This window comes from Ambystoma mexicanum, chromosome 5p (assembly GCF_040938575.1).
Source record: "Ambystoma mexicanum isolate Mex_15411 chromosome 5p, UKY_AmexF1_1, whole genome shotgun sequence".
In the NCBI taxonomy this organism is placed as follows: Eukaryota; Metazoa; Chordata; class Amphibia; order Caudata; family Ambystomatidae; genus Ambystoma; species Ambystoma mexicanum.
In genome coordinates this window covers 501183297-501196523 of record NC_090930.1, presented here as the reverse complement: position 1 = coordinate 501196523, position 13227 = coordinate 501183297, and the positions used below count along the sequence as shown (strand labels likewise).

Sequence of the window (13227 nt, the reverse complement as noted above, 5' to 3'; positions counted from 1 at the left end):
CTGACTCCTATACCTCTTTACAGCGATCCATACAACCCTCCCAGATAGCTACTTTAGAGATTTACAAGGCGCATTCAATAGATATAGCTGGCAGAAGAAAGTCCAGAGAATAAAAATATCTATGCTAACACTACCAAGGGAGTGGGGTGAATTTGGTTTTCCTGATTTCTATTTATACTATAAGGCCTCCCAATTGCGTGTCCTAGAGGAACACATGAGAGATGAACTGAGGAACTCTTGGACTTACTTAGAAGATGTTGAGACGCACCCCAAGAAGGTCCCGGATTTGTTGTGGTCGCCTACAAGGATGATCCCCAGCAGACTGTTGGATCACCCTACGCTGGGAGTCTTATGGTCCCTTTGGAGAAAGAATAGTGACAACCAGCACCTGTCATCTTGACCATCTCCCACGTCCTGTTTCGGGTCACCCTGTGGACCTCGCATGGCAAGGTTTTAGGCACACACAAAAATGATCGGTTAGGGGTTTGGAAAGAGTGGGGCATTTGTTCCTGCAGGGGTTGTTCATAGAATATGATGCGCTCTGGAAAGTCTTGGGCTGGGAGGCCAGGTTGGTCTTCGAATATTTGCGATTTAAGAGAATTCTGACGGACAAAAAATGGGTTGACAACTCTGCTAGGAACATGACCCATTTTGAGATAGTTCGAGCTATCACCACAAGTAGTAAAAGGATACTCTCGAAACGTTAGGTAGTTCTAATTACCTTTAATTTGGGGATTAGACTCCTTGGGATAATCTGGTGGGAAAGGAGATCCCGGGGGAAATTTGGATTAGAGTTCTTTCAGCATCCTTCATGGCAACCTTATTACAGCTATTGAGCACAATTTTAAGATGCTGCATGGTTGGCATCGAGGTCCTCTTAAACTCTCGAAGATGTGCTTCTCCTTTTTGTCAAAGGGAGTGTGGTGAAATTGTCTCCCGATTTCATATGTGGTGATTTTCCCCCAAAATAGTCTTACTGGAGAGAGGTCTTAAATTGGATTAAGGAACTAACAGGGATTGATTTGGCAAAGGACCCCTGCAGCTGTTATCGGGTATCCTCCCCCCCCCCTATGGATAATGAACACTTCAAGCTCCCGAGTATATGTGGGGCGATGTTGAGGGAAGGTAGAATAGCAATAGCCCAGAAATAGAAAGCTATGTATGTCCCAACGACGGAAGAGTGGGAGCATGAACTGAGAGACATGTATATAATGGAAAAGCTCACTGCTATAGTTAATGATCATGGGGTTGTTTCAGGAAGATTTGGAGTCATTGATTAGGAAGTGGGATCTTAACACTGTGGGAGATGGCGTATCCCAGGGAGAATGGTGAATAAGCGGTATGGAGGGGCAGGTGGCAGGGATGAATGGGGAGTAGAAATGGAGGGGCTGTGTGGGCCAAGGTAATAATGAGTGGGTTTGTACCATTTTCATGCGATGCACATTGTGATGAGGGAGGACTGCACCTACCTGTACTACACTCGCAAGACTGAGAGGACCCATGCCGTGTGAACTCAAATGTGTATTGCTGCTAGGTACTCCATGCCATTGTTCATCTTGATGATTTGATTTTGAGATGACAATGTTTTTGTGTGTGCTTGTTTCAGAGATTTCGGGGATCGGGATGTTATGGTGGAGTGTTGTTGAACTCCTTATTGTGAATGTGGTTGAAACTCTAATAAAATTCAAGTTTAAAAAAAACACATGAACTCGCTCTTCCACTGCCTTTACAATACATTCGTATAGGAGTCTATTTAACATGAGGAATCCGTAGAGAACACAATCCATTAGAAGAACAAATTACTTTGCCCAGGTAATGTTCCTTCTGATGGATGTTGCTCCTACGTATTAATAGTCGCCCTCCCATCCTGCCCCTCTAGTAAACAGCACTCTTGTTTCTTCTCTTTTTCAATTTCATACAAAATTATTATGCGCTTCCCCAAGCAACTGAGGATGTGGAGGAACAGCTAGATCTGAGGCGAAGGGGCACAGTGCTAAGCTATTTATATCAACACCATTGTCACACCCAGATGTGGTGTTGAAGAGTGTCAAGGAACATCGACGCTGAAGCCACATGGTGCCCGTACTGCTGCAAACATTTCTGAGATCTGCCAAAGCAGGAATCGAATATCTAAAATGAGGAATATGTGGTAGTAACATCCATCAGAAAGAGCATTAATAGGGGTAAGTACATTGCTATTTTCTAATTAAAAAGTGAATTACAGTTACTTACAGTTACAGTTCTCTATCAGAAATCAAATATTGTAGAGAAATGCATTTCTTTTCACTAACTCTTGACACCTTCAGCCTGTCTTGTATCACAGCTTGTTTTGCCTACCATGTTTTGTACCTCTAATGCTATCAATATATTAACTCTGGTTTGTTATGTTTTCATAGCATTTGCAAGTCCATTTGCTGTACCTGTCGACCTTAGTGCCTATCCTCTTTATTGCACTGTAGTTGCTTATCCAACTGATCTTCATACCATCCGACGGAGACTTGAAAACCGGTTTTATAGGTAAGTTCAGTTATTATTCAAAGTTATCTTCATTTATGATATTGGATGTTCTTGTTCCTTGTATGAGACATTTTCCAATAATATGCATGCTTATTGGGGTGACTGAATTTCAAGGTACTCGACAAAGACTGATATGCAAATGGATTTTTCCCATCTGTGAAAGGTACAGTGAGCTAAAGTGTGGCTGCAAACTCTCGAGTGGGTACCTTCCCAGAGAACAGGTAATTTACCCGTTTTGTTCTCGCAGAGGGCCGACTATGGACTATTATTTGTTTACTCATTATTACTTGCAACATTTAGTAGCCATCATACCATTAGAAAGATGATCCTTTGGAATGTTTTTTAAGTGCACTTCGGGCAACTGGGACCCCATATATTGCTTTAAGCTGGTGAAATCTTAAACTTCTAGGACTGGTCTATCTTTTAGCTTTCTCCTATTTGCAGGATATTTTTATTTTGATGTAGTGTAGTATATGTTGTCATGTTTTGTGGAGCACATGTTGGACAGCATGCCACTAAATAACCTAAATGTGAGTACTGCTGCTGAAATGTTAGTGACTGCTCTTATAATTTAATTTTATAGCATTCATATATTTATTTTAAAGGCAAGAACCTTGATACTGTGTCTGTAAGGGATGCTGGACAGCCATGGCTCTTCTGTAATACTACTGTTTCGGACTCCACCAGACCTTCAAAAACTCTTGCCGATTTTGTATGGAAGAGCTTGCCAGAGTGCATCATATCAGGAGAGGAAATAGGTCTGTAGTCCATTGCTATACTCGTAGAGAATCGTCTGAAGTTATTGGTTTATTTGTAGTATATAGGCTCTTCGTGATATCTGAAACCTCTCTACTCATAGGGTGGCCAGATTGAGCAGCCTTGCCACATCTCTTTACTTTTCATTTGTCTTAGTCATTGGGTGAGTACTATGGCTGAAGGCCTGGTTGGGTGATGGCTGGTAGAGAGGGAATAACAATAGGACTGAGGTGGGTGGTCCAAGTGTTCTGAGGGTGAAATTAAATGGGGCAAAGGTGTGGAGTATGCCTAAAGCAGAAGATTAATGGGTTTGAAATGGCATTTGGGACATCAATTAAGTCGGACTTGCCAGCAATCTGGCTGGCCCCGATGACTGCAGAGGAAACTTTAGGCCTATGGGCTTTTCGGAGAGAGGTCTTTGTGCGAGTACCACAGACTATCATGTACAGCTTTTTGTGCACTTTCTTTTGGGAAGTACAGGGGCAGCATTTTTGGTGTCCGTCACCCAGGGGATTCAATGAATGTACCCCCTTTCAGTCCGCTGGGGCCGACCATCACTGTACACCGTTGCTGTTGGCCATACCCTATATCCAACACACAAGGAGCTTCAGGGGGATTTTGAGTGTTACATACCTCTGCTGCTCGACATTGTAGTAGATCATCACATATATTAGATAACAGTACTGCTAAAATAGTCACAAGACCTGGGGATGGTGTGGTGTTTTCTGTATGTAGGGTTGGCTGAGGGGCAACTGGCCTTAGTACTCTGGCTTTAAGGTTTCTGCTTCAAAATGGCCACCAGACAGAATCGAAGTGGATTTAGCTGATCAAGGCCCAGAAGGTTGTGGAGCGATGGATGGGATACCACGGCTGCCAGTGTTAGGGAGGAAATGGGGATTGAACAGCGCTCTAGCAGTGCATGGTGCTGGGCATTGAACGGTGAAGTTTGGAAGGCTGTTTAAGAATTACTCGCAAAAGTATTTCTGATGCTTGTTAATCTGCTTAGAATCACATGCTGTTCATATAGTCTGGCATCCAGTGGTCACCGCAGAGTATTGCATCTTGTCTTTCGAGAATCGAAAGGGGACGTCGACAAGGGCGTGCCTGTAACACTATCCCTATGTGACATGTAGTGTACCTAAATTCCCTCACGCATCGCAGTCCCTCAGATTGTTTTTTCCCACCCAGCATATTGATCGCCTTATGCGGAGCTCGTTCAGAGACATTGCTATTGTTATCCTCGACCTTTGGTTGTATATTATTAAAGTTATTGAATACTATCCTACCGTCCCTTCCATCAACGGCTGTTTCCAGGCTCCGCCTAAGACGATCCACGGACCTTCGACAGACAGTGTTCCGGTTGTCGCTGCCAACCACATGGCCGGGCCTTCTGGTCGGGGTGGACATTTCCTTTTCTAAGAATGCCTTTCCCTTTCCTCTCTCTTTGTTCCCTGGGTCTTTTCGTCACTGTTTATTTCCTCAGTTATGGAGAGGACTCCGTTTAGGTTTTGTCCTTCTTGTAAGGCCAAATTGCCTTGGAAAGATAAGCACAGTAAGTGTAATCAGTGTTTGCCCCTTAATCACGACAAGACGGTTTGTGCAGCTTTCAAGCTCCTGTGTCCGAAGACACTGAAGGAGCGCCTTGTTAAAGGCATGGTCTGGTAAAAAAAATGTATTTAAAAAATAGATAGGCAACATAAAAAAAAATACTAGCATTCTCTTTTTTAAAACTTCTTATGTAAAATTTTTAGCTATTCGAGCTCAAAATTCGCAAAAGCAAGCACATGGGCGCATCCATTTTGTGAAATGGATGCCCTCCTGTGCTGGCTTTTGCTTTTGCGGCACTAATGAAGGAAAAGCCAGCCAGCTGTAGTAAACAAAAGCTACCGCTGGGTGGCTTTCCCTTCATTAGTGCTGTACGCGGAGGACGGGGACCGGAGACCAGAGCAGGAAAGCTGCAGCTGAATCTCGGTAAGTGCTATTTATTTATTTTTAAAAATAAGCACTAGCTGCGTTTTTTTTTCTAAGTTTTCCGGGCTGGAGGAGCCCGGAAAACTTAGAAATAAAACCGCAGCTTTAAAAACGCTGTATTTATGTTTGCGGTCGCTTTTAAAGCGACCGCAAACATAAATACAACGTTATTGTGTTGGAAAACGGTGCGGTTTTTCTTTCCAAGTTTCTCAGGCTCCTCCGGCTCGGAGGAGCCTGAGAAACTCGGGAAGAAAAACCGCAGCGTTTTCCAAGACAACCGCGTTGTGTTTCTGCCTGAATCTGCTTTCCCATTTGGGGCTCTCGGGCTCCCTGGCAGAAACAACGCGGCATTGTGGAAAACAACCGCGTTGTTTCTGCCTGAATCTGCTTTGCCATTTGGGGCTCTCGGTCTCCCCGGCAGAAACAACGCGGCATTGTGGAAAACAACCGCGTTGTTTCTGCCTGAATCTGGAGCCCGAGAGCCCCAAATGGGAAAGCAGATTCAGGCAGAAACAACGCAGCATTTAGCATTTCCCATTTGGGGCTCTCGGGCTCCCCACGGGCAGCCCGAGAGCCCCAAATGGGAAATCAGCTGTAGGCAGAAACACTACGCGGCATGTAAACACAACCGCGTTGTGTTTCTGCCTGCTGTGGCTTTCACTTTGGGTCTGCGGTGCTCCGCCGCAGCAGGCAGAAACACATCGCGGTTGTGTTGGAAAACACTGCGGTTTTTCTTTCCGAGTTTCTCAGGCTCCTCCGAGCCAGAGGAGCCTGAGAAACTTGGAAAGAAAAACCGCAGCGTTTTCCAACACAACAACGTTGTATTTATGTTTGCGGTCGCTTCAAAAGCGACCGCAAACATAAATACAATGTTTTAAAGCTGCGGTTTTATTTCTAAGTTTTCCGGGCTCCTCCAGCCCGGAAAACTTAGAAAAAAAACAGCAGCTAGTGCTTATTTTTAAAAAAAAGAAATAGCACTTACTGAGATTCAGCTGCAGCTTTCCTGCTCTGGTCTCCGGTCCCCGTCCTCCGCGTACAGCACTAATGAAGGGAAAGCCACCCAGCGGTAGCTTTTGTTTACTACAGCTGGCTGGCTTTTCCTTCATTAGTGCCGCAAAAGCCAGCACAGGAGGGCATCCATTTCACAAAATGGATGCGCCCATGTGCTTGCTTTTGCAAATTTTGAGCTTGAATAGCTCAAAATTTTACATAGGAAGTTTTAAAAAAGAATGCTAGTATTTTTTTTATGTTGCCTATCTATTTTTTAAATACATTTTTTTTACCAGACCATGCCTTTAAGCGGTGGGCGAGCTACGGAATGTCGCAGGCTGAGTCTAGTTCTCCCGCTGCCACAACCGCCGATTGTGACGAGGGGCTGAGTAACGAACAAGCCTCTGATTCGGAGGCGATTGACCTCTCGGCAGAGCACTCTCGCTCCGTGTAGTCTGTCCCCGGCTCCACTAGGCAAGAATCAGGTCCTGCTATGGGTACTGTACACCCAGCGACAAAGAAGCACACGTTTCACACACCAAGAACACAACCCCAGGGACGTCTTAGACAAAACCGTTGTAGCGGTCCATAGCGCCAACGGGCACACCATAACTTCGGCCCTGCCCGCCGATTGTCAGGATCGGCAGCCCTCCCCGCAACCGCAAGTGCGCCTTGCGACTGGGCCCTCTAAATCGAAGGGGGCTTCCCCCAATATTGAAGAGTCGGTCGAGACGCATCGGAAGAAAGCGCCCACAGCTGAGAAGGCCCCGGTTCCGCCGAAAGTAACCACGCAACCTCATGCCCACACTTTACAACTTCCGATTCTGAAGTGATTACCGAAAGCATCCCTAGGATCATTTTGGAGGATTGTCAGAAGCAACGGTCCAAGGATTCATCGAAACCCAAGGACAAACGCAAGGATCCGTCGAAATCCAGGGATAGGCCGAAGGATTTATCGGAACCCACAGACAAACAGAAGGACACGCGTCAACCGTCGATCCCCCTAAGAGACTTTTCGGAAGGCACTGGACGGATTACTTCAGTTTTAAAGGAGAAATCTCGACGTTTGGCGACAGAAGATTCATTATAAGAGCCCTTTCCACCCCTGGATGGACCGCTCTGGTACATCTGTTTGGACCAGAAAGAAATTTGAGGGCTGTATGGATAGGCTACAGAGGTTTGTAGAACTCTCTGACAAATGCACACCCAAAAGACCTAGAGAGGGAAATCCCCCCCCTCCCTGTGGCTAAGCTTCAGAAGGTCTTTGACCCTTCTCAAGATGATGAAAAGAAGAATGTATTTATGATCTCACTGAGGAGGAGGTTCAAGATGAAGATCCCTTTGCTGATGCTGAGGATGTTCATTTGGACCCCGCAGAGGGTTGGGGAGACAACCCCGAACCCATTGATCTTCGCCCTTGGCAGTCACCTACTCCAATACTGGAACCTGATGCCTTGTGCTTGGACTCTAACCCCCCCTCTCAACCACCACCACTCTGCAAGACTCCCCGGTCGACAACCAAATGGCGTCCAACGCCATATTGAGGAAAGCAGTGGAACATTTACATATTAAATACCCAGGAGGCTGTTCCAGAAGCTGATTTTGTGGAGGACATTTTGAAAGAAAAAACACCGGTCAGCCAGGCTATTCCTCTGTTAAATTTGATCAAGAAGCGGTTGGCCCATTCTTTATTGACACCTGCCCTTAATAGAGCAGTAAATCCTAGGGTAGAAAAACTGTTTCGACCCTCCCCCTCTGTCCCCCTTTACATCAGGGGCCATGCTACTCCGTATTCATTAGTAGTAACAACAACCAGGAAGAGAACAGGGGTTCCCCTATCAACTGGGGAGGCGCCCCCTGACAAGGAGTGTAAAAATCTATACGCTATGGTAAAAAGGGTCACAGTGGCTGCGGCTTATTCCACTCGCATCGCAAATAATACAACCTTGTTGGCCAGCTATGCTAATGCACAATGCGACATGCTCCAGGAGGTCCTTCAAGAAGTCCCTGAACTGCTGCGAGCCCGTCTGCTCACCACAGTAACAGAAGGTAGACAAGTTAACCAGAGTATCCTCCTTAAGAGACCCAAGCTTCACTTATAAATAAGCCGGTGGAAGACGCTAATTTATTTGGGAAGGCAGTTGGTGAAACCCTCGAAACTGCAAAGAAGGAGTATGACACCCTTAAGACTCTGGATCATATCACCCAGAGACCTTCACAAAGGAGGGGGAGCGGGAATAGATGTTCCTTTCATGGCCAACGTCTCCCTCAAAATCAGTAGGGCTCGGGAAATAATTGGTTCTCTCCCCAAAGGAATTAGCAGCTACACCACCCCATATCCCACAAGAGGTCAACAACGTGGTAAAGGAAGGGGCCAGAATTCTACCCCTCGAGGCTCTCTGGCCTCAAGCCAAAAATGACCCGCAGATCCGGGTCCCCTCCCATGCATCCCCGGTCGGGGGCCAGCTAACATCATTTCTTCAAGCATGAGAGGGTATAAATACAGACCAGTCGGTACTCAAGACCGTTGCCCACGGGTACTGTATAGACTTCTGCCGGACCCCCAATTCACACCTCCATGATCAAGACGCCTGACGCCAGAACATCTGTGCATCCTGCTACAAGAAGTGGAGACCCTGCAGGAAAAGGGCGCCATAGAAGTCATACCTCTTCTACAGGTTAACAAGGGTATTATTCAGTGTACTTCCTTGTACCCAAAAAGGATCTCACCATGCACCCTGTACTAGATTTTCACCCAACGAACAAAATTGTATAGTCTCTCTGCAGGAAGTAATTCCCCTGCTCACACAGGGGGATTACATGGAAACATTGGACATGAAAGATGCATACTTTCATATTTCAATGTTGGTGGTGCACAGAAAATACCTCAGATTCATGATACAGGACAAGCACTATTAGTTCAGGGTACTACCCTTCGGTATAGCCTCTGCACCAAAGGTATTTACAAAGGTACTGGCAGTGGCAGCAGCACACCTGCACAGGCTATCCATCCCGGTTTATCCTTACCTCGACCACTGGCTCATAATAGGGGACTCCTACGAGACATGTTTGTCAAATATCTAAAAACAATAGACCTTTTATTCAGCCTGGGATTCACAATTAACAAGAAGAAATCCATCTTAGACCCCAGTCAAGTCAAGCAGTTCCTAGGGGCTCAAATCCGAACAAAGGACGGTCTCGTCTTCCCCTCCAACGAAAGGGTCCAAAACATGTGATTTCAAATCCCTCAATATGGAGCCAGTACACAAAGCTATACGACTGTTAGGAATGATGGCGTCATGCATTTATTTGGTTCCTCACGTGCGCTTGCGCATGCGTCCAATACAGGAGTGGCTCAACAGCCAGTGGTGTCCGGCCAGTGGTCAATGGGACGATCTAATAGTTGTCTCGCCAGCCCTCGTTCTCTCGCTGCGGTGGTGGTCGAGGGAGAACCTCTTAAAAGGAAAATCCTTCACTCCAGCAGCAAGGGGACACTAACTCTCCAGGGCTGTCCAAACTGTCCCAGAACATTTGGAAGGGGGCTCTCAAACACAAAATGTTCCTGTTGTCAAAACATGTTCCAGGCGAACTCAATCTTCTGGCAGACGTACTCGGCAGAGATTTCTCGCTACCCATGGAGTACGAATGGCGATTACATGAAGACATCATCTCCAACTTTTTGGCAGAATGGGGCTTCCCAGAGATCGATCTGTTCACAACTCTGGAGAACGCTCAATGCCAAGATTACGCCTGCAGGTACCCCCAGAACCGTTCCAAGGGGAACGGACTCTGGATCACATGGTCAGGGAAATTTGTTTACGCTTCTCCCCCACCCCGACTCCCCTACTCAACAAGATAGTACACAAGATGCACCAGGAACCAGTCACCATGATATTGGTGGCCCCCATGTGGGCCCGCGAACCCTGGTTCGCTCATCTGATGGAGATGTCTCTATCTCCCCCAGAACTCCCTTGCCCGTTCTGTCTCAGGACAAAGGGAAGTCACTTCACCCAGACCCACAAATTCTGAACTTAGTGGCCTGGCTCCTGAGGTCATAATTTGGTCACCTTCAACTCCCTCAGAGATGTATGGAAATACTCAGAGAAGCAAGAAAACCCAACACCTGTTACTGCTATTCCAGTAAATGGAAACGCTTTATCTGGTGTAATGCCAAGTACGTCAATCCCATTGACTGCTCTCCTACTCACATTGTGTTGTACCTGACCCACTTACTGGAGTCAGGACTGGTTTTCAATTCACTGAAGGTTCAGTTAGCTGCCCTCTCAGCCTACACTGCGTCACAGCAGAAGGCGTCATGGTGGAAAATACTAGTTATTAAGGCTTTCGTGGAAGGGGTTAAAAGGATTCATCCCCCCATTTCTAACCCAGCTCCCGGATGGGACTTAAATGTGGTTCTAACTAGAGTTATGGGATCCCCCTTTGAGCCTATGCACGAGGCTAGTCTAAAAGACCTTACCTATAAAACAGCCTTCCTAGTGGCTATCACTTCTATAAGAAGGGTAAGTGAACTACAGGCCCTTTCAGTACTAGACTGTTTTGTTATTGTTCAGAGACAAGGTGGTTCTGCACACTCATACTAGATTTGCACACAAATTTATCTCTATGTTCCATGTGAACCAATCAATTTAACTGCCTACTTTCTCCCAGAACCCTATTAACATGGCAGAAAGAAGCCTACACACACTAGATGTGCATAGAGCAGTCATGTTTTACCTGGACAGAACTAAACCACTGAGAAAAAGAAACCAATTTTTCGTTTCAGTGGCAGCTGGTAGAGAAGGGGATCCTGTCTTTAAATCGGCAATCTCTAGATGGATTGTCAAATGCATCACACTCTGTTACACTCTTGCTAAGAGAGAACTGCCCTTCAAGGCTAGAGCGCATTCATGCAAACGTTCCCCTAGAGTCCATTTGCAAAGTGGTAACCTTTACAAAACAATATTGCCTAGACACTCATTCTAGGTCTGATTCTGAGGTGGGACAAGCAGTACTAAGACATCTTTTCACTATTTTTCCTTCTCACAACCCACCTCCAACTCCGGGTAGTGCTTGCTAGTCTATGCACAGCATGTGATTCTAAGCAGATTAACAATCATCGGAAGACGTGTATTATTTACTGTAAAAGCATTTCTGGTGATTGTATCTGCTTAGATTCACATGCGCCCACCCTTACTCCCCGCTCGGATGGAAGAAACCCAGACTTCTTACTACTATCTCTCTTCTCTGTACTCACTCACGTTAGTTATAGGCTCCCTCACGGCAGACAAAATACAATCAGAGGGACCTCGACGTGTGAGGGATTTTGGGTACACTACACGTCACGTAGGGAGATAGTTTTACAGAGACGCCCATGTCGACGTCCCCTTTCAATTCTCGAAAGACAAGATGCAATACTCTGCGGTGACCACTGAATGACAGACTATATGCACAGCATGTGAATCTAAGCAGATACAATCATCAGAAATGCTTGTACAGTAAGTAATGCATGTCATTTAGTAGGTACTGATACAATTGTAGGATAGATGTTCTTCAAGAACAAGCTTTGACTTCTAATGGATTCTATTCTCCAACAGAGTCCTCATTTTAGAACGGTTTTTTCCAGCATCAGTCTGACTTCAGAAATCTTTGCAGCCACGAGGGCGCAGTGGACATCTGAGTTGGCTCTCCTCTGTATTGTGCGCGCCCATGACTCTGGTTGTGATGTCATAAGTAGTATATTTGGTACGATGCTTGACTTTGTTTTTTCTGGGCACTCAGCAATGCTGCTTTGAGAATGACACTAGCTTTTTGCAATTTATTGTCATGCCTAATGCTATAAGCCTTCCAAGGATTGTGGGACGCAGATGTCCTTGTCTGACCTCCAAAGGTTGTGTCTAAACTACCTGGAGAAAGGACATGACACAGAAGCCTTCTTCCAAGGTTCCCCGGGTGCATGCCACTGAACATTTCACCTTCCTCCATAAGGGTTGAGAATGCACCCATGTGAAGTCTCTGACCTCGGAGCCTTCAGCCAAGAGGTCTCAGGTCTGTGACAAAGAACAGGAGGAAGAATATGACAAAGTGTGACTCTTCAAAACTGCGGTCTGTGGTAGATCAGAATCAGGAGACGGTCAGGGTGGCCTTTTGACTAAATGTTTTTTATTGGAACACACAAAGCCAAGCTGTCCCTAAACCTAAGATTCTCTGCTCCATTCTGTAAAGGAACAACCTCAAAGAGTGCTCATCAGGATGGCTTACAAAACAGAAAAGTCCTCTGTCCAGAATCCTATGCTAACTTTGTTGCTGCCACTACAAAAAAGCATACATTCAACAAAGGTACAATTAGGGCCCTTGCGGAAACAAAAGAACAGTGGCTTGTTTCTGACCACGGCCCTCGTGTCTCTTTATCAAAAGGGTCTCCTCGCCCAGATGGCACAGTTCAATTAATTACACTGAAAGTCTTTTCAACCTTTCTCTCCTCTGGTTTGTTGTCAGTCTTCTTTCCCACTTGGAGACCCCTGGCTCTTATCCCCACGCGGGGTGTTCTTGTATTCCCCGCCAAGGAAACTCCTGCCACTCTCTCCAGCTGGGCACCTCTTGGTCTTTATCCTGCCTTGGGGCTTGGTTCTCTCACCCTGCCTTGTGGCCTCGGTTCCCTCACCCCACCTTGCAGCCTTATTTCTCTCACCCCATATTGGGGTCTTGTTTCTCTCACCCCATCTTGGGGTCTTGTTTCTCTCACCCCACCTAAAGGTCTCCTTGGGTCTCCCTGGCCTCCTCCCGCTTCCCCAGAGCCACAGCGTACCTCTGGTTTCCAGTGAAAAGTCAGTGGTTTCGACAGGCGCAGCGCTGCTTCTTCGGCTTCTCCACAGTTTCCATGGCAGGTGCAGCTTGCCCTCTCTTCCTGCTTGCTTCCAGCGGGGCTTCAGCGACAGCTTAGCTGTACACCTACTTTTGTTGGCATTCACTCCTCTGTACTCTTCTGGGATGGGC

General features: G+C 46.3%; 1 protein-coding gene across 2 annotated transcripts in view; it reads left to right on the top strand.

Moving 5' to 3' along the window:
* BRWD3 (bromodomain and WD repeat domain containing 3) overlaps positions 1–13227 on the top strand; it is a 1632068-nt gene that overhangs the window by 1113532 nt on the left and 505309 nt on the right. For both annotated transcript variants that reach the window (XM_069612911.1, XM_069612910.1), the window contains exon 31: positions 2397–2517. In XM_069612911.1, coding sequence (XP_069469012.1) covers positions 2397–2517 — 121 coding nt within the window. The remainder of the gene's footprint in view (positions 1–2396; positions 2518–13227) is intronic.